The 22,551-nt window shown below is 37.5% G+C and overlaps 1 protein-coding gene across 3 annotated transcripts in view; it reads right to left on the reverse strand.

Moving 5' to 3' along the window:
- LRRC49 (leucine rich repeat containing 49) overlaps positions 1–22,551 on the reverse strand; it is a 36,741-nt gene that overhangs the window by 10,462 nt on the left and 3,728 nt on the right. Inside the window, exons 3-6 of one of the 3 annotated variants that reach the window (XM_031055945.1) lie at positions 21,373–21,516; positions 17,402–17,463; positions 4,098–4,181; positions 1,239–1,390 (exon numbers count right to left, since the gene is read on the reverse strand). In XM_031055945.1, coding sequence (XP_030911805.1) covers positions 1,239–1,390; positions 4,098–4,166 — 221 coding nt within the window. In that variant the 5' untranslated portion in view covers positions 4,167–4,181; positions 17,402–17,463; positions 21,373–21,516. Of the gene's footprint in view, positions 1–1,238; positions 1,391–4,097; positions 4,182–11,531; positions 11,680–13,998; positions 14,122–17,401; positions 17,464–21,372; positions 21,517–22,551 lie in introns of those variants that run through there. The other 2 variants (XM_031055944.1, XM_031055943.1) reach the window with 2 other exon arrangements.

Consider the following 22,551-nt stretch of genomic DNA (forward strand, 5'->3'; position numbering starts at 1 on the left):
CAATAACAATCAGAACTCTAAAATTTCACTCAACTGAAAATGTTGAGAACCCACCACTTCATATGTGAAGCTCTAATTACTTATCTCTTCTGAATTTCACCTGCAATTTTATTGCTTAGTAGCTCATCTTGCAATTCTTCACTGTCATAAAACACTGTGATCAAAACAGCATCATTTCTCAAGCAATGGGAATTTTTTCATTAACAGAGAAACAGTCAAACTACCATAGTTACACTGACTTGGTCATGGGTGAGGGATTACCAACACTGAATTAAATTGCAAAGAAACCAAGCAGGCAAGAAAGCAGTGGGTAAATGTGTGCAGGGGAAAGCTTTGGAAGCACAAGAATAGAAAAGATGATGGCAATTTAAAAATGCTAAGGAAAAAGGGTTTCAAAAGATGCAGCACTTGACTGGAGATAAGAACCATTCTAGCCATAAAAGACTGAAACTCAGATGGGTTCTACTTGTGAGAGACAAAGACTTCCTGAGCATCCCTGACATTCGCAGCATTGACCAGGGACAGCAGGAAGCTGTACTTGCTATTGAATTTGTGCAGACAATTTTTTCAGGCATTTGCCCAAGCTAGCCAAGGTTGAAGTTTTAGCCAATCCAAGGCATACACTGCTCATTAAGTTCTGCAGTGGTTTCTGGCCACATGGCCACTTTTTTAGATGCAAATAAGCAAAAATAATATCTTTTAAACAAAAAACCACTAAAATTATCTTGAGAATAAAACTAAGTCTGGTAATTGCTACTGTTACTTTATGGGTGTGAAAGCAGTCTAATAAAAGATGCTGCAGTTCAAACTAAGAGCCTGAATTCAACTATGAAGCATCTTGATACACAAAGAGATTAGAAATCTTCATAATGCTCATACATCTTCATTTTGTTCATTTAAACTGAAGGCAACAATCTAAGCTGTTAAGGAAACGAACAGCCTCAAGAAGGCTCAGGAATTCACATTAACATTTCTTGTAAACATGAAGTTGTCCTTTATTTAGCAAAATCACATAATAATTTAGCTTGCACTTCTTTAGGCAATGAGTTGCTGTTCTATTTCTTTTTAAACATGTTACTCATTACTAATGGTCAAAAGCAAAGTAAACCATCTTTTCAGGGTTGATGTGCATATATTGTACTTTTGATAACAAAATACAGCGAGATCTCAGTGGTGAGAAGCAGTAACCTGGAACTGAAGACATGAACAGGTAAAAGCATCACCAAATAATAAAATACCTGCTTTCTTCAGGAAATACATATGCAGCACTGCCATTGATCTGGCAGGGCTCATTTTCTTTATCTTTGTTTAAAGAAGCCTCAAGAGCGATTTGGTTCTGCTGGATCTCCCACTGCCGAGCGATGTTACCAATCGTTAACCGCTTCTTTTCCTGAAACGAGATACACAGGGCACCATGAGACATGACAGGCCAGGAGCAGCACATTTGTTTGGTCTGAAATATGCTGCTTAAGCAAAACATTTTAAATGTTTCAAATTGAAGAAACTGTACTAGTGGTTGGTGGTTATGCATTAAAATGGATGCACTGTTCTAGTGCTATTTTGCACAAGTGCCAGCACATAATTTCACAAAATTTGCAATAAAGAAACAAGAAAATTAACATAATAAATCCACAACTTATGAAAGCATGAAGTTACTTAGGACATGGAAACTGCTACTTCTGCAAGTTTTTCCATTTTAAAGAGCTCAAAACTCTAGCTCATGTTCCATTTGCCATGGGAGTTTTGATGCTTTCTGGTTAGTGCTCAACACTTAGACTTCCACAACGCCTAAGCTCCATGTCACAGAAAGGGAGAGAAGTTGGAATCATCAGTGGCTTTTATCACAACAATCTTTAGAAAATTCTGTTCATTCTCAAGGCTGAGGGTCTCAACCTCAATTACTGTACAGCTCTACTGCTTTGTTAGCCCTCAGATGTGGGCTGCTGGATTCCTACAGAACTTCAGAAACTTCCATGAACTCCTTCTACATAAAGCAAATTTTGCAAGTGTGAAGATTCTGCTAGCAGTAACTTTCTCTTGTTCCAGTAAATATCAAGTTCAACCACTGTTGGAAAGGAATGACATTCTCTATACATTTCAAAGTACATCTCAAGCTTTCCCAGAAGAGTGGGTCGGAAGCAATAAAAAAGAAGTCTGGAAAAAGAGATGAAGAAATTCTGTTGTTTGGGCAGACAAGTATCAGCAAGGGAAAAAGAAGAGATGACATTGGTGAAATAAACATTTTCAATGCAGTGCATACAGGAAAACAGCAATTGTTTGCTACTGAACAAGTCCCTATAATTTCATTTCCATTTCATATACCATAAGAAATGTTGGAGAAATGTGATGGTAAAAGAAAATTGCAGAATATAGTTCTCTAAATATTTTTTTCAGATTTAACTATGAAGAAACAACTTTTTTTTGCTGGACATTGTAGCTATGAGCATATTTGTTCCTTTAATTTAAATGTGTGGAACAGGGAAAAAGCCTGAATCATAACAACTCATTCACAAAGAAAATCTACAAAATCATCAAATCATATGAAAAATATTGGTATTTGACTGTTATGCCACTTAACTATTTGAAGATAGGAAATATACTTTGATAAAATTAAAGTCTAAAATGTAATGTTGAAATTGCTTAATGATGACACTAGGTGTTAAAAATATTTTTTCTTTTAAGGAAATTTTCCACTAGCAAAAAGCACCTCAAAATGCAGGCCACCAAGACAAACAATCTCTCTGCTACAAGGAAACATTACATCAATGGTTAAGAACATGAACTACAAAGAAATACCTACTCTTTTTTTTCTAGTCAGAGAGACATTTTCAACAGCATGAGACAATGTCATGTGTGAAAATTCTTTACTAATTTTCCATTTCTTGATGCTACTAAGATCTATCACTAGCACTTCAGATCTGAAGATACTTTAAATACATCAATATCTTGCAGGGAAAGAAGAAATACCAAAACCAAACAAACACACTGCTTAAAAACACAAAATCACCTCTCAAACCATATCTAAGCCTTTTTTTATTATATCAATATTTTTTAATCAAACAGAAATATGCAAGGAAACAAATATACAAGAAATCAAAACATGTTCTTATTCACTGGACACAAAATTTTTCACTCCTATTCTCTTGGGGGGTTTTGATATACTTAAAACATCTTTTGACATACTGTTAACATTCTGTTTGTGTCTTTTTATTTTTCAGTTCTATATGTTTGCTACACTTCTTATGGCCTCCTGCAACTAATCCAGTCTAATCCCCTTCATGAAATATGATTTTACCTAGGAAACTTAATATGGACATGAACATTTCTTGTTTAATTTAATTCCAAATTGAAAGAGATTGTTTGCATAGGCATTACTGGCTGACAAAAAAAAAAGAAAAGAAAAAAAAGGAAAAAAGCCAACTTTTTTTCTCCAAAAAAAGGGATTTGGAGCCAAATGATGATATTCACACAGCAAATGGAATGAAGATACTCTTAGATTCTGGATTTTGGTCTCCTATTAGGAGCACAGCTCATGCAGTCAGCAGCCCATGAAGAGCATTCTGGAGGGAACCTGGGTCTCCCCTGGTGGGGCACTTCTGTCTGTGTGTGTCAGCACCAAGCAGGCCAGCTGGGCTGGGAGATAAGATAGATCAGAGTTGTGCTGACAGGGACACAGCCGGAGCCTGCCTGTGACCTCAGGGCCCCTTCACTCTAGCCACAGAAAGGAACAAATTCAATGGGAGAAAACGAAGGAAAAACTACTGCAGAACAGCCTGCATGGCTGCAGCCAGAGTGTTCACCTGGAAAGGGCAGACCAAGGAATGTGAAATCACTGGATGAATCCTTTACTTTAGCCTGGATTTATGAAGTCTGCCATCCGCTGCCATGTATCACACTCGTGTTCAACATGGGCTTTCTGCTAAAGCGTACCTTGCATATTTGACTGAACAGAGTTTCAGTCATGGAGTGCACTGCTGAAGCTGTGAAAATAGACAGAGGCATATTGGGATATATAACATAATATCTGCAGCAAAAAAGGGATCTAAATGATTGCTGTAAACTGGTTTACAGTAACCTTAGAACAGCCAAGGCAATACCTTAAGCAAGGTCTGTCTATGGCTTTCACGCTTCCTCTCTTCCTCTTTCCTGGCTGCAATAGATGCCATACGTCTTTCTTCTTCCTGCAGGAAAAAAAGAAAAACAAATTCCTAAAGGGAGGAACTAAGCCAGTTCTGAAAAGTATTACTGATAAATTATGTTCTTGTGTTGGTATTTGAAATGGAAATTTAAATTTTAACACAATTTTAGAATTTTTATCACCTTAATGTTTCTAAATACTACTAAAACAAATCAAATTGTTAACTATAAATAAGTCAAGAAAAACAGAATAAACAACTATTCAGATAAGCTGAAGATAAAGCTAGTTAAAAGTAATATATGTAAGTCTTTGAAAAAGTATAAAGCATATGGTGACCATGAAAAATATTTTTAAATATGACACTGCAATACATATTTGTAGTAGTTTTTGCAATTAGCAGGATTATTTTTTTTTTGTAAAAAAACACACAGAGCAAAAAAGCTGGGTTCTATTTATGCTTGAATCATAATCCAGGATTAATTTTCACCATTATAAGCTGTTTCCAGGGCCTGGATTTTCTCAATCAGCAACAGAACTTGACAAGAACAGAACATTTTCAAAGTTAGCTATTCCATGACCATTATGCCTCATCAGCATTATTGCCTAATGATGAAGTCTCAAGAAGAAAGCCATTGACTTCTAAACAATGAAAGTGAAGCTGCTTCATTTTCCTGGTACAGCAATTTGATACTGCAATATACCCATATTTGGTTGGATGCCCCTTGTTTACAGAAGTCTACACATTCTCACAGCACAGTATTTTTAGAACATATATTTTCCAAGTAACAAAAGAAATGTTCACTATGAAGTAAAAAGTGTAGAGTGTTTCCAACACAAATATTTGGAAAGCATACTTTAACTTATTTTGATTTACTTCACATGCCATTTGGGCGTTTCTACTGAAGCCTCTTCCCAGAACATATGAAAAGTGTTTTCATTTCCTCAAAATAGAAAGCTCCTGTCCAAACCTTTTCATTTTCTGGAAAAGTTATATGTTAACAAAATAGACAAACAAAAATGAACAGAAAGCACCATCAACCAGTAAGACAAATTGACATGTCAGGATTTCTACATAAATACAACATGCTATGTTTAGAGCATTGTAAGAGCCCCTAAGCACATGGGTGAGTGCTTACAGGAAGATAAAATAAAACAGGAACTTCACACTTAGCATGGCCATTACATTTTTAAGAAAACAATTTCCAAAGCATAAGAAGTTCAGTGCATGCAGCAGACTTGTTCTGGTCTGTGTACAGTCTCCCTGAAACCCACTGACACACCATGGAATTTGACACCAGTCTGAAAAGGGGTTAAAGAACAGATTTTCAAACTGTGCCTCCATGACTTTATCCTAATATCATATATTAAACAACAGGAGTCCCTCAGTGCACAGTAAGGCAAGAGGCTTTGGACAGAGCAAGCTTCTCTAACACAATTGTATGCAAGAATTTCCTTGGAACACTAACTGGAAAGCCCCCTTTTTTTTAAATTTACTTATTCTCAATGCAACTTGTCTTTCAATGGTGGAGTTCTGTTGGCAGCCTCCTCTGCTACTGGGCTTTTAAGCTATTCCTAAACAGGGTATTTCCAAGGGGCTACTGCCACGGAGTTACAGCATAATCCTGGTTAGAAGGATTTCTGTAGGTCACCAGTGCATCTTAAAGGAGATCATCAGTAACTGAATAACAAAATAAAAGCACACATGGATACAGAAGGCCTTCTAGATGCCACTGCAACAAAGTGCTGAAATCCAGCATTGAATGGGAGGGTTGGGGACAGGCTGTGGAAATCATGAACTAAACCCATGCAGACAACATGTCACAAATATGAATGCATCATTAATAATGCAAAATAAAAATGTACTGTTCCTCAAGATATGATTCAGAATTTTAAGAACTGCAAACATTATCCCAATTATGTATTACATTATTCTGTTAGTGCTTTGTGTAAAAAACACAAGTCTTAAAATAAAAGATAAATACTAGCAAACTGCATTAGTGATATTTTTCTTTAGAGAACAGGTTAGATTTGTTTCAGTTTTTTTTTAAATTAAATTGCTTCATTTGACTGTGTATCTATGCTTTTAAACTAGGCTTCCTAAAGAAACAAGCTTTTTATAATTTTTTTGTCCTCATCTTCTCTGATGACTTTTCAACACATTGATCATATCAAATAACAATGTTTAGAAGTCTTAAAATAAGGGACTTTTCTTGTTCCCTAGACGTTTGATTATATTAAATTGGTATGTAGAAAGAATGGAAATGTAAGCTAGTTTTACCACCAAGGAAGAGGGAGCAGAAACTATCCATCCTATTTGGCAGAAAACATCTGGCCATTCATCAGAGACTCAGTTTCAATCTAACTGAGCTGGTGTTGTGTTTCACACTGGTGGAGGTGAGAGCTAGATAACAAAATTCATTAACAGAAAATTAGCCTTCATTAATTTTATTCATTTCAAAAGAACTTGCTGTCGTTTTTCCCCAAGTTTTAAAGCAATTATCCAGGAAGTTCCCTAATCAGTTTTCTCTCAGCTTCTAGAAATCTCTTCTTTCTCTATCTTCCTTCCCAAAGCTGTCCCTTAATCCAGCCCAGATGTGTACCTTATGACTGCCTCCCATGCAGGAGGGTCTGCAGCCCCCACTGAAGTCAGTCCTGGGCCTTCCCTGCCAACACAGTCTCCATACAAAGATCAAAATCAACTAATGCAAACTACATGCTAACAAGAGCATTAACTGAATAAGGCTTTTTTCCTTGATCAAGAGTTTATCCTAATTATAGACATTTTAAAAACACTAATCCTTTTCTAAAAGAAGCTAGCTTAGCCAAAAATTAAAATACATCCTTAGCTTTACTCAGTATTCATAAAGGCAGAGTGATAGAGAAAATCTCTGAATAAAGACCAAGGGCCACATCTACATATGCATTCCTGATTAATCTTACACAACACATGCAAGCAATCTTAAAAAACACGTTCCCCAGGAACCCACAAAAAAACCACCCAGAGTACCGAACAAGTTACGAAACAAACCCCTGCACAGCCTTGCCACAATTCATTTTTACTGCCATCCCTTCTCTTTAAGAAGGGATTTGGGAAGAGCTGGATCTCCCTCCCTGTCAGTCGTTTGCCCTCGCTGTCCCGCCGGTTGTGTCCACGTCCGTGCCTCTGTCCGGACGCGTTCCCGCCGCTGTCCCTCAGGGCTCTGCCGTGCCCATGGCGCCCCCTGCCGGCCCCCGCGCGCTCTGCAGCAGCGCCCATCCCTGCCCGCCCGCTGAGGGGAGGGAATGCCGGGGAACCGGAGAGGATCCGAATGCGCGAGGATGCACGCGTTCCTCCTCACCACCGCATAGCTATTCTTCAATGACACTATTTAAGTCACACTTAAGTGTCTTATTTCCCAGTGGAAAGAAAAAAAAACGTTAGGGATCCCTCCCTAGAAAACCCCCTCAGTGTGGGAACCCAGAACATCCCTCTGGCCGTCCAGGACAGCCAGGACCCCTGCCAGGGGGCTCAGAAGCCCTGGCATGGAGCCCAAAACACCTGTGGGTTTGATTATGCCCCGTGGAGCAAATTACCAACCTTAGATGAAGATCAGCAAGCCACAACAGTTTAAGTAGAATAATAGTGAAGTTATCACAGGGTGGAAAAGTAGATTTTAGGGTTTTTGGTATGGGGGTTCAAAAGGCAAGATGGAGGGAACTGGGTGTGTCCAGCCTTTCTCCTTCTTCTTCTTGGCCTCCATCTTCTGCTGTGATGTTGGCACTTACAGATTGGTTTAGAGTAGAAGCTCACTGTCTAACATAGGTGATAGGTATTGGGAAGTAATTGTAAACATTGTACACGTAGTTTTTAGTATAAAGACATAACACTGCCCTGGGGGCAGGCAGAGTGCCTGGAACTGTCCTGCTGGACGGACCTCGGCAGGGCAGGAGAAAATTTTTTATAGATAAGATACAATAAACAACTTTGAGACCAAGAACTGAAGAGCTCCGACTCATTTTTCAAGCGCTCGGGCTGGGAAAAGAGACTTTCAACAATCTCGGGGTCACAGCAACCCAAAAGATCCCAAGACCTCAGAACACTTTATGGTAGTGATGGAATACAGCAATGAAATCTATTCTGGATAGAGCAGTAGAACCTACTCCCTGATCAGCAATGAAATGTCTAAGCAAATAATCAAAACCAAACACAGCTCTCTTACTTTAAGCTTCTAAAACATATAAAACCTCAATGAAAAATCCAAAGCTTTACTTCGAATAAGACACAGCTTGTATTCAATCTGGCAACATTTAAAAAAATTTGCATTATATATCATATTTACACACACATCTAGGAATATATACACACTTAGCAGATTCTCTTGAGGAAGTCTGTTGGAAGTGACAGATAGCAAATATTCCTGATTATGTAACTCCTTAGTATGGAGTATGTACACATTTCAATCATATTTAAATACTTTATTACATATCTGCAGACAATCTCTGCTTACTATTACCAAAGAGTGGAAGAAAAGAAATAGGTCCCAATCAAACTGTAAGCACCACTGGGCAAGCCCACTTTTGAAAAAGTTCAACCTACAAAGCAGGGTGAAAAAGCTTCAGAGCCCAGAAAAACAACCATTATGCCAGGTTAACCAAGATAAATAATCACAAATGCAACCTGAGCCTGCTCTGACTGTAAGGCTCTGCACAAGCCCATTCCATTCATCCAGTCCCATCACCTTGCAGCTAAGGTGAGGTGAAGGTGTATCTGTGAGTTACTGACAGGAACACAAATGAACACAGGAATCCACCCAGCTACAATAATTCAGCATCCTGCCCAGTCTTTAGGCCTTTAGGCTGAGCTACCAAAGGTCAAGAAAGCAAAATATTTCCATTGAGCTGATGTTTTAGGTACACACCACTAAGTGGTTGGGTTTTCAGCTGAAAATCATCTTGTGTAGACAATGAACAAGGAAAGAGCATTGCAAGTGCTTAACCTCACTGATTTCATCACAACTGGGTCTGTGTTTCAGTGCTTCAAGAGCTTGAATCTTACATTCAAAAATGGCTTAGGAATGAGGCGGCCTAAGAAAACAGCTTCCACATATTTCAGGGTTTAAGAGTTGTCATAATTCAATAGAATCCCTTACCTAAAGGCAAATCTACCCCAACTTAAACAATACTACAATAATTACAGTGCACAAATGTTTTATTCCAAGTACAGCATCTTTGGTTTTCATGGCACATCTATGTTTCTGAATAGTGCTCTAAGGCAGAGACAGTTGTCATTAAATTTTTGCACCAGGGCTCCTTTCTCCAGGGAATCCTGTGGAAAAAGCCTGGCACCAAAGCGTGTACCTTCTTGAAACCAAACATGAATGAAGCTGCCAAGTCTCATAAAAACTTTTGTCAGTATCCTTCAGTAAAAGAAAAGCTAAAATCAGAACTAACAATTGTGTAAAACTCAGTTCTTGAGCAGAAAAGCTTCCGAACCAGACCGTGAATAATTCCTAGACAGAATAAAACCCAACAATCATCCAACTCTCAGTTTGTTACAAGACAAAGCAATGCTAAAGTTCAAAATGCCTAGATGTTCTTCAGGCTGATGAAGAAAAGATCCTATAAATGTAATTAGAGTTTAGTTTTTTACACTAATCAAGAGTGCAAGTCACATGCTCAACACTGGAAGTCCATTCCCCACCCAGGTTAGACCTACCCTTACAGCTGACAGCAACAGCATATTGCAGTGCTAGGCAGAATAGCTGGATTTGGGATTGCCAGCTCTTTAATTTTACCACAGATCCCATGATACTTGTTATTTTTCTTTAAATCCCAGTTTCTTTAGTCATACGATTATCTGGGTAGCAGTTTTATTGGAGAAAATATATAGCACCCTCTACGTGGAGAAAAATGTTAAAAGGCTCAAAAAACAGAAGGCAAATAAAGAGTAAAACACATTATTTTTACAAGCAGGTTTATGAGCAGCACAACTGGTGAAGCCTGGTTTTCTATGGCTTTGTGTCTTTGTGGTTGATTCTCTGATGTTTAACAAGGTGCAAACCCAGATTAAGTTCTTCCCATGGCTGTGAATTTCTGACAACTTTCCCCCCATACAGATCTCATAGAGTCTAAGAAGGAGTTTGAGTCCTTTCTACAGTCTTCCCCATCACGGATATTTCCACCAGGATCCATCTCCTCTTGACAAGGGTTAAAACGGGGGAACGGAGAGATATTTTCTTTATGCAACTCAGGTTTCTGAAATCATACTGATAAAGTAAGTTTTTAAAAGCAAAGTAATTAACAATTATTAAGCCAGTATAAAGTCATAATAAAAGTTATTATTAAGTCATTATTAAAGTCAGTATAAAATATAAAAACCCCTGAAGCTTAGAATATCTGTGAACAAACAAGTATTTAGTATTTTCAGTGATGGAAGCAAACTCTAATGTCCCAAAGCACTTTGTTTTTAACATTAATGTTTTCCACACACATGTTACATTTTTCAGCCTAACTGGCTCTATTAAAAAGCATCAGCTACAATTTACAACGCAGTACAGCCTTTGTAGAAAGCAAAGGAGCATTTAAAAGAAGGTGTATGTGTCAACAACTGGTCCAAAAAGTTACCACTGTATCACTGTTGCTTGCTGCTGGACAGATTTCTCTGGTAAGAAATCATGCTTACACATCACTTTTGAGTAGGCACAGAGGAATTTATATTCTATATTAAAAGAATTTATATCCTATATTAAAAGACAAAATAGATGGCATTATGGTAAGACCCTGGTGATTGTCCTTCATCCCCTGGAGTGGATTTTTAAGAAGCCTGTAGCAGACTGAGTTCTCTTTCCCTTATCAAGGTTACTGGAACTTGAGCAGCAGAAACAGAAATTATCAGGGAGAGTAGGTTAGGAAGAGAGAAATACAGACAGACACACAACCTGTGTGATCACCAGATCTCCCTAGGGAGGCTGATTAAAGAAACCAATTAAATTCTTAAATAAAAGATACCAATTACAGCAGTTTTAGGGCAAACAGACCACTCCTTTGGAAGAAATGTGCTGTTCCTTCTCAGCTAATACAACAAATCAGCAAAGACTGTTAGGAAAATTCTAACCAAAAGCTTTGCAGGCTCTCTCATGTCACATGGCAGCTGAACACACAGCATCTGCTGCTGGAGTTTAACCACTTCAAAATAAACATGTTAAATTAAGTAAAAATGCAAACCCTTACTTTATACTGAACTAAAGAAACGGGTTAGAGTTTTAAATACTGTAATGTCTATTCACCATTCAATTCCATACTCAATTAAGGAAGAAAAATGGTATTTTTAATATACACATACACACAGAAACGCCTGCATTTTACTTCTGATTTGAAGTATCTATTAAATTTGATGAAAACAGAAATTTCTTACTGTGATTCTCTTCATATCTAGCTGTCGGAGCTGCATCATATGATGGAGAACAGTGTGTTTGTACCATGTCTCCTGAGCTATTGGATTGCCATCAAGGGTGATATCTGACAAGGATGAGGAATCAGCAAGGCACAGAATATCCTCAAAACTGTAACCAAAAGAGTTTAAAGTTTTAATGTCATGGAGTAGGAATAATTTTGAGGTGGAAGATTTTATTTCTTAAGGGCAGAACATAAATATTTAACTGTACTGAAACACTGCCACCTATCAATATTGCATATGACAAATACAAGTGTTCTGAAATACCAGCAGCTGCTGCTGGCAAACTTTTTATTCCCTTCACATACAGGTAAAAAGAGATCCAGAATAATGAGAACTATAGGAGTATTTAAATCAAACCCCCTGCTAAAATATGATACATATAAATTCATATTCAGAAATATAATAGATGTATTTGCCATCAAAAGCAGCACAAAAAACCTGGAAAGTACAAGGAGAAAAAGCCAACCACAAATATCACAGAATGATCCTAGGTGTTTGAATCATCATTAGTATTGGAAGTAAAAGCATCATAATCTTCAAAACAGATTAGTCCATTAGTTTGAGTTCAGTCTACAAACTCTAACCAGCTGGCTTCTTAGAACACATCAGATTTGGTTACCTGCCAAAAAACAACTGACCTGCATAAAATGCATTTAGAGATGCATAACCTCTGTAGTGTTCCTTTCATTGAAAATAAAATGTGAAAAGAAAGCAGTTCAGATATTCAGTACTTTTAAACATCAGAGAACTATTTGACTGGATTTTAATAAAAAAAGCTGAACATTTATGGTAATAAATTAGACTCCCTAACATGTTTACAAGGTATGTATGACACTGCACCATCCTTATGTCCTTTGGCCTTCCAAAGTCAAGTCTGCCTTAAGTCAAACCTTAAGTATGCCCTGAGCTCAGTGATCAGAAACCACATGCAGTACAGATGTTCATTTCAAAGACTGTCACTGAATAAAGCTGCAATAGCTATTCTGGTGCAATTGGTGCAGCATGCAAGGAGCTCCTGCACTGTACAAAGGGCACAGCAGAAAAGTGACAGGAAAGAGGAAGATGTTACTGCCTTTTGCTTAGTGCATGAAAACAACCTAAAAACCAATGGAAAATGAACTGTGGGTAGATTGTGACAAAGACAGAGAAAGTTCTTAAGATATCAGAAGAACTGGCTGTTTTGTACATGTATTTAAAGCTCGATTATTATTTTCTGTTTCTTTTTATGATCCTGTTTATGGATCATGAACAGCTTATGGAAGCGCATTTTTGGAAGATCGGTCGGACATATTACATAAAATATCTACTCAATATGTTCTAAAGATAAAAGATAATCTTCCCAAATGACACAGAATTTAGTAAGGCTAACCCAAACATGTTAGAACAAAAAATCCCAGTCTGAATTTCCATTGAGCTAGAACACATTTTGCTTGAAAAATATGAAAATCTTTGGTCTTGAAAATGATTTTTGAGTATATTTAGAAGCATTAAATATATTTATTCTGAGTACTTACCACTAAACATTTAACCAAGCAGTACTTCTTTCATTACATATGATTTACAGATTTTTAATAAAAACAATTTCTTCAGGAAATGACAGAAAAGTTGAAAGCTTGCTAGTATGTTTTCAAGACCTTCCACTTACACATACTGCTGTGCTTTGAAATTCTCACTGCTTCAGCATGCCAGAACACCCACTCTGGACCTAAAAACAGATGTGCTTGCTTTATCCTGCTTTTAGCTCCCCTATTAGCAGATCAGTTTTAGAAAGAAACAGTAGTGCAAAAAACTGTTTTCACATCTTTGTATCCACATATTAAAAAAACCTGAGCTTTAGAAATTCCATATAGAAAAGTTCAGATACTGTACTTGTCACACTGGTATCCTAATCCTAAACTAATTAAAGCTTTAATGTGCTGCATTTCCAAACAGATTGCACAGTTTCCAACCAAGCTTCTGCTGCTTCCCAGCACTCAGACTGCTGGGACAGAGCCCCGTGGTGAGCACCCAACAGGAACCAGAGGCCACATCCCAAGGCTCTGTCTCCAGCCTCTGCTCCCCACAAAGGAGCCTTTAACCTGCTCAGAAACACAAAGCAGCTCTGGATGGTGCTGTGTCACACTGCCTCAGTAAATCTTCTCAATGGAATGTCTGATTCTCTTTCCAAAAGGTCTTCTCCTGCAGGACACAACCACCTCTCATTCCTGTTATCCTTCTTACATAAATTATCCTATCGAAAATTGTCATTTCAGCAACACAGAAATAAGTCACAAATTTGGGCTAAATGATCAGAAAGTGTTTTCTGGAAATCTTTTGAGAATAAATCTGCTTTCCCTCTTGTGTGCATGCTCCAAGTCCTGCATCCTGTTCTCCCCTCTGCCAAAGGGACACAAACCCACTTCTCATATCAGAATGCAGAAATTACCTCACAGCAGAGCACTCTGGAGCTCAACCTGCAGTGATACACATTCACAGGACGCAGGAATATTTATCTTCTGTTTAAATCTGCTTGTTTAGGGAGACAGTTGCTCCTTCTCTAAGCATTTGCATCAATTTTTAAAAGCACATTGCACAAAGGGGAAAAGCTCTGGAATAGAGAAGGAAGGCAACATACTTACTATAGTCTGAAAGAACACCTGAGAGGGAACTCTATGTTCAAAAATACCCAAAGAAGAAAACTTGTGTTTTTCCTTGTCTCTAACCACTAAACTACCTATGAAAACAGATGTAACTACCATCAACCTTTCATTCCCTTTACCTGCTTTTGTTCAAGCATTTAACGATGCATTTATAAATTTTCATCTTGCTGAGTAAAAAGGTACTTTCTTGTTTTCATTAGGCTAAGAGCATTGCTTCTCTCAGGTTTCCAATTCAGCAACCAAATGAAGAACAAAAATTACGTGAGCTTATATCCAACTCATTCCATATGCCTAGACTAAATGAAAAAGCCAACATAATGCTGACCTGGACAGCAGTGCAACACTGAAAATATGTATTTTGCTTCCAAGACCAAAAAATGGTCTTCCCTGGCTTCACATGTTCAAACATGAGCAATAACCTTCTTTCTGATTCGCTGTGGCAAATCTTTCCTGCCAATGTTACCACAACCTCTTCCCTGTGCCACATGACAAATTAAAAATGGGATTTCTCCCATTTCTTTATAACCAGTTCTATATATAGCTATTGCCTTCAGCCATCAGGTATAAACACCTTCAGAGTATAACTGCTAAGATTGTTTGGGCTGAAGCCAAAAAACAGGACTTCCTTTGTTTCCTGTCAGCATCAAGTTCAGTTTTAGATTACATTATCTTGCCAATATATCCTTCTTTACTAAAAGTTCTACAGAGAAGCAGCAGCATTCTGAGCCCTTCTCTGAAGTGTGAGGTAAAAAGAACATCGTGATTAAACCCATGATACATCCTCATGCCTAAAATAGTGACAATTTCAATGGCATTCCTGAGTCTTCTACTGAAATATTAATTCAATATGTCAGTATGTGTCAATTTTAGATTCAAGTATTTTCACTGACACAAAAATAGAAACAAGAAAATCTTTCCATAGAAGCATTGCTTCAAAAATGCTATTTTAAAAAAATGAACATTAATAAAATATTGCAATGAAATGGTAACAAATATATTCAAGTTTTGGCAATTTTGTTGTTTGTTTTCATTTGCTTTTTTTTAATGCACCTACAGATAAATTAATTAAGAGTATTTGTGCACCAATTTGCTTGTCAAACAAAATTCAGTAGTATAGACAGAGAAGTTTTTAGGAAAACTAACTTTTCAAATTACCCTGTGGCCCAGAGTAAATGAGGTAAGTGACTGAAAAGCATACAAAACCACTTTAAAGCGTGTAGGAATGGTCAGAGAGAGTACAGCAGTTCACTGGTTGGTTGCAAAGAACTTCCTCAGTCAGTTCAAAGAGTATCAAGCCAAGCATCAGATCACAGATGGACAAGAAGATACTTAAATATATAATATTTAATAACTTCCCTGGTAGAAAACAAATCTACTACATAACTCTAAAAAAGGAATTATTTAGAGGGATTTAGCCTTCAGAACTGCTATATGTAGTAAAAGCTTATTATTTAAAAAAACTCCAAGCTGAATGTGATTAAAAGAAATTTCTCATTTGTGTGGTTTAAAATAATGACTGGTAAATAGAGAGTTAAAGATATCCATCCACCTATCTACCTACATGCATATACAAAATTTATAGAAAAGCAATATCTTTTGTTTATCATTAAGATTTTTTAATACCTATTCCAGCTGCAAACTCAAACAAAATTATGTATTTCCATATATGTTCTAGATAAGTATTTGTAGCTTATGAGAAACCTAAGCAATAGACCAACTAAAGTCCCCATGGATAAATGACAGATTTTTTTATATAGTACCAAGAAGCAAGCTACTGATCCCAAACTTTGAGAAATCTATCAAAACCTCACAGAAAATTCCAAACATTTTTCTTTCTTTGAACACTGTAAAAATAACATGCATTTGCATAAAACAATATAAGAAAGCAGCCAGAAAGCTACAACAAAAGGCACCAAGTCCAAAAAAAGACAGGGCAATTTCCCTGACTGCAGTGATGCTCCCTGACAGCCAGGGAGCCAAGCTGCTGCAGTCTCCTCCTTGCTCCTGCCAACCTGAGACTTTTTTTAGAAAGCCAGAAACAAAGGCAAGTCTCAATTCTGGAAATGATTCAAAGCCAGCAAAATGCTAACCCCCTCTCTTCACTATGCCAAATTAAAATGTAAAATAAAAAGACTAGCAAATTAACTAAGGGAAGAGCATAAGAAAGACTCCTGCAGTTCATCTCTGAATTGTTTTTAAGTGTTTAACAGCCATGAGTATTTAAGATGTACTGCATTTGTCCTTTAAGAACCTAAGAAACACAGACAAGTAGGTTGGAGCTGTCTGCAAGACACATAATGCAGCTCAATATAAAATGTTTGAGTAGTTGCTACAATAAAAGCTCCTACTAAGTACATTTTACAGAGAGAGCAGATACCACAAGGATAGCATGGCATTTCCAGTAATTAGAACATGAAGCATCTTCCCCTACCCCACATTTAATTATTTGATTCTAAACAAAGAAAGCTGCTGGTGATCAAGGGATTAGAAAAAGGACATACCAAAGTGAAGATAATGCAGGCACTTAGGGTTTTTCTCAAATACTGGCATGAGTATAAAGGCAGACTTCAAAAATGCATTAATATGAAAAGGCACAGAAGACAAACATTTCTATTTATAACAAAATGCTCTTAGTTACTTGAAACTATAGAAGCCCAGCTTTGTGAGTTGAGCTATTTTGCTTCTGCCATCTGGTCTGAAAGGGAATCATGAATATACCTTTCAGACTTTATTAATACATGGACAAGTAAAATACAGGCATGAAATAATTTACCCATAGCAAGCAGAAACTGACTCAGCAATTTGCATAACTCCAGAAATACAGTGATGGAATGTTAAATATAATTTGTACCTTGCATCATGCTGCTTCAACAGACAACTAGGTTAACAGCAAAACAACCTATTTACAAATCCACTTTTAATTTTGACCACTATAAACAGTATGATAATCAATTAAAAATATGTTTCTTGGTAGAATAGTCATATTAAACTACATTTAAATGCCAAGGGTTTCAAGAATTTTTATACTTAAAGTAGAAAATACACAATGGCTTGATTTTTTTAATCTGATATGTTAGGGGTGGAAAAAAAGATCTGTACTCACAGTGTTTGAATTCAAATTTTCATGAAATACAGCTCCAGTAGGACACTTCAAATTACTGATAGGAAGCAAACTACTATTCCCCTTACCTAGAAATATTGTTGAAGCTGAGGAAGAGACGCTGGAGACAGGGCAAAGTATCCACATCTTTCTAGAAAGAAAAGATAGGCAAAAATTCAGCAGATGAAAATGGCTTTTGAGCCTCTTTACTTGGCCTGATGAAATGCTTTCATTTCTAAATGCTGTAACCTTGCTGCAACATTGATTTCTGTTGAACGTGCAGCTCCATCTCTCCCTAATGCAGACTGCAAGGGAGTGTTTCAGTGCAGATCCCACTCTGCAGAACACGCTGCATCACTTGCAAAGCAAATCATGTTAAAGAAAAGGAGGATACTGCTGCTGCTTTCTGAACAGGCTTTTGGGAAATAAGCCAAGGTGCTCTCTCAGCATTTAAGCTGCAGGATAAACATGCTTTAAAAAAAAAAACAAAAACCTTGCTGAAATAAGGTTTTTGAGGTGCAATACAGCAATACAGCAGTGCAATTAGCACTGCCAAACAGCAGCGACTCTCCAGTCAGAGAATTATCTGAAGGACTCTGTCACCTTTACAACCTTCACAATTAACATTTAGAAGAAGGTATGAGTTTACAGAATAAGAAACTCTAAATTTAATATTGCCTAAATGCATTTGCAGAAAACCTCTAAATAGCAAATAGCTCAAATATGAGTAAGATGATACATATTAAGATCAAAATTCATTTATGAAATATACATCTATATCAGACAGACAGCACAGTCTGCAGGGACTCACAAGCCATTCACACCTAACGCCTCAGCTCTGCATCTCCTTACCCTAACAATGGCCACACTCCAACTTGAAACCAGAGAACACAAACCTGGGAAAGGGAAAGGAGCATCAGAGCTAAGTGCCTTGATTTTAGCCTGCAACTCTTCCTCCCTTCATCAGATTTCTGACATGACTACATAGCAGTCCAGAACAGCTCATTCCAAACAGGTAAACAAAGGCAGCTCTAACAAACCCTGCAGCTCCTACTAATGAAACACTGAATTTAAGCCAGCAAAGCTGCTGAGAGTCACCACTGGATAGGATGACATGTTAGAACAAAGGGCTTAAGGGATCAAGTCTGCAGGTGCAAAACTCCTGGGTCAGAGCTGTCCTGAGTCCTCCCAGATCAGACCATGGAATGACTGAGTTCACAACAGGTGCATTTGGGTGTCCCCTCTGTCCCTAAGGCTACTTGGTGTCCATGCCAGAAGGGTGGGCACGCATGTGAGGACAGGCATTACAGGGTTGTGCACCACAACTCTTAAGCAGCAATGATTTCAACTAACCACTGGGGAACACGAAGAAATTACCCCTCAAGGCAAATTTCTTAGCATGATGTGTTGCTGTCTTGTAAAACAAGTTTCAAATCTCATAGGTGTAGCAGGAAAATCCCAAAAACCTCCAGCTACATTAATTTTGATACAAATATCTTATAGTGAGGTGGACAGAGGGCAAGTTCTTTCTTGAAGACATGGTGAACACCTTGACCAGTCCTCCTTCCAGTGTAAGATCAAGCTGCAGATGACAAAACCCAAAATTCTAAATTTTAGTACCTCAAATCAAACAAGCAGGTCAGTCTTTCAAAGAAAAACATAGATAATCTTCCTAACAGAGGCCCCAGCTCACAACTGGATGGAAAATAAGCAGATATTTCATAACTCATGGTATGCATAGATCTGTGCTTTTGATGCCATATGAGACTCTTTGTCATCATTTATTCTGTTTGCTATTCTCCTGACAAGTCTCTCTGAATGCACTTCAATCCTCTAAGACGCTTCTGCTATAAACCAAGCCCCAGGACTGCCTCTGCAAATCCTGCAGCTTTGAACCAACAGTTGGTTCTTACAAAAATAACTACTTATGATTCAAGGATTTTCAGTCTGTAGTGGAAAGCTCAAAAACAGTCCCTAAACTGGTAGTCCAAGACCAGTGGATTGTAAAGGATGATAGCAGATTTAATTCCTCAAACCAACTACAACCCAGTTGGATAACTTTAGTTATTGAATACAGTAAACTGCAATGGGCAGAGAGTTCAGTATGCAACTTCATTTTTGTTTGACAAATGAGTTCATCATTTTTCCTACACAAGAATAATGCACTTAGGGCAGGTCAAAGGGAAGTATGTGAAAAATAAGGAAGGTTCAGCAAAAAAAATGCAAAGTTATTTAAAACAGATTAATTTAAAAATTATTTTAGAACAGCGATTTAATTTTAAAATTGAGTTTCGATTCTTTCATTTGAAGGAATAATCAAATTTAGAAAGCTTGATTCATAATGAGCATTGTCACAGTAAGTGAGTAACTAAAGCACAGTAACCAAATTCTTTTCATGACCTTAAGAGTGAATATTTTGCAGCTAAGTGCTACAGCATAACAACATCATGATTAAAATATCTCCTCCACCTGCACAGTCAACCACATGAACTTAAACTTCATCTTAAATAAAATATAACCTCCCTCCCTCAGCTACTCAAGTGCTCCAGAAATAAACTATCTTGGGTATTCTTTCCACAGAATGAGATCTTTCTTTCCATATTTCTGCATTTTTAGTAATTTCCTATTGCAGCAGAATCTGAATTTCCATACGAAAGGAATGTAGCTTTCATTTAAAAAAACCAAACAAATATAAGAAACACATGCACATTATTGTACACACAGAAAAAGACAACACCTATCATGAACATATGAACATATGAAAAAATATTTTATTTTAGGAGCCATATTTACTTAGAGTTTTAGACATTATAATGTGTCCAAAACTTAAACAGAGTTAGTGCCATACTTGCTAAAATTAACATTCAATGAAAAACAAAACAATCCACACTCACAAAACTGTATTTCATTAGAGTTTAATGATAAACTAAAAGATAAACTAAACCAAAAAGATACCAACAACAACAACAGTTAAAATAACCCCACAAGCCAACAAGTAAAATAAATATTTCCCTGACATATTATATCATCTTCTGAAACACTATCTCTGCCAGGAAACACTAAAGCATTGAGATGCAGCACAGACTCCAAGTCACTAATTCAAATTTCATGCAGACTCTCCACTTATGACAGCAGAAAGCAGAAAGTACAAGTTGCACCTGAGAGGACTGAAAAGACAGCAGCTACAAGCAAAGAGAATTCTAGGTAACACCACTGACACAGGAGAAGATACAGTGACAGAGTCGGCAATGAGCAGGAATTTCTCATTTTTGAGATGTAAAAACAATTCCTATTTGGCAAACAGCAGAAACTGAAGGAAAGAAAGGCTCAGCAACAACAGGGGACCAGGAACTAAAATAATTATGCAGGCCAGAGAAAGGTAGCTATCTAAGTAATCTGTTTTATTTTAAAAAGCTCTTGTTTGAATAATCCACTTTCCATGCCTGAACTACAACTCAAATTGCAAAGTGAAAATCTTAATTTTTAGAATATGAAGATTTAAAATGCTGGGTTAAAGCTTCCATTAGAAAACTCTGCTCTTACAATCAATACCTTTTTTCTCTGCATTTGCCCCAGCAACATTCTGAAGATGAAATTTAACATGGTTTTATGGCTTAGCTAACCTACAGAAATTGAGACTATTTGTTTCTAGTACATGAACTTGAATGGAAGAAGAGTACCTAAATTTGCATGTTAGAACCACAAAATCGCTTCCTCCCTCCCCAAGGAACATCATGAGCTTTCAAGATTTGAAACACTACAAGTCATCATAGAATCACAGCACAGTTTGGGTTGTAAAGGACCTTTAAGTCCAGTCTCCCTGAATACATTCAAAGAAAATAACACCAAAATGAATGTTTGTGTTTGATTCACCTTTATGTTTTACAATTAAGTATTGCAGCAGAACAATATAAGCAACACAATATGAGGAAACATGAGATGTCAAAAATCTGAAACACTGATATGGTTTAAAGAAGTTACAGTTAACATTCATTTTGTCAAAAACAAAGAAAAGGAAATGAAAAAGAAAAAAGAGAAGGACAAGAGTTTTGCTCCTTACTATAGCAGAGACTTGATTGTGACGGAGGTTGAGCTCTGTGAGTGAATCCAGGCCATTCAGGTTTTCTACAACAGTGAGGAGGTTTCTGGCAAGGTTTAACACCCTCAGTTCACTTAAATGACCAATGTTTTCTATTTTAGCAATCTGTCAGAGACACAATAAAGATGTACACTATGTTTTATATGGATATAAAAAAAATATACATGTGACATGTTTTCTAAAAGTATACATGAACTATCAGCTTCACACAACAGTGTGCCTGTGTTTCTCTAAACCATGATACTCAGACATCCAGAACAAGTATTCACCCACATTTTTCTTGTCATCCTGCAGTAAAATTCAGTCAGCATTTCCTTCTATCCCTTTAGAAACCAGGTTATTTCAGCTGTGCTGCTCTGTAGCAGCAACCTTGAAGACACAAAACTAAGACAGCACTGACGGTATCGTTGTATACCAAAATGGGAGAATTTTGTGCATGGCTGAGCCTTAATTTGTCTGCAAAGACACTCACTTATCTTCCTGGGATTAGAAAAGGGAGGACTTAACAAGGACTGAATTACAGTAAGCAGGCAGCTTGTTTTTATACTTAATAACCTATTTTAATGACTCAGGTGATAATGACAAAGCAAAAAAAAAAAAAGAGGCATAAAAAGAGCAGTGACAGTTAATGCTCCTTAATTTTAGTTTTTATTTCTAGAAATACCATTGTATTTTACAGAGGCATTTATTATTGCTCTGATGATTCAATATGGGTTTGTTCCTGCTGTTAGTATTTCCCAGTGATCCACACAAGGCTCTCTATCCAGATAATTATTTCTCATGACAGCGTGGATCTGTCCTCCAGCACCTATGCAGAATTTATGCCTGACTTGCACCCAGGGAGAAGGACAGCCACTGCATGAGGGACAGCAGGGCACTCTCAGTGAAACCCATGCTGGGGGGCAGAAAGAAGCCAGCAGCTTTTCCTGTGGAAAATACTTTAGCAGCCCCAAGATTTTGGCAGTGCAGAGAGCTACCAGCATGTGTCATTCCCTGCCAGTTAGAATTAGCATCTCTGCACCACTGTGAGCCCCCTTTAGCACCCAGTGCCCAGGCACACCCTTCCTCCTCCAGGAGGCCAACAGTGCCACGGTGCAGAGCAGTACAGAGTGCCTGGAGTCACGGACATGGACATTCCTG

This window comes from Geospiza fortis, unplaced genomic scaffold, assembly GCF_000277835.1.
Source record: "Geospiza fortis unplaced genomic scaffold, GeoFor_1.0 scaffold171, whole genome shotgun sequence".
NCBI classification, from domain to species: Eukaryota; Metazoa; Chordata; class Aves; order Passeriformes; family Thraupidae; genus Geospiza; species Geospiza fortis.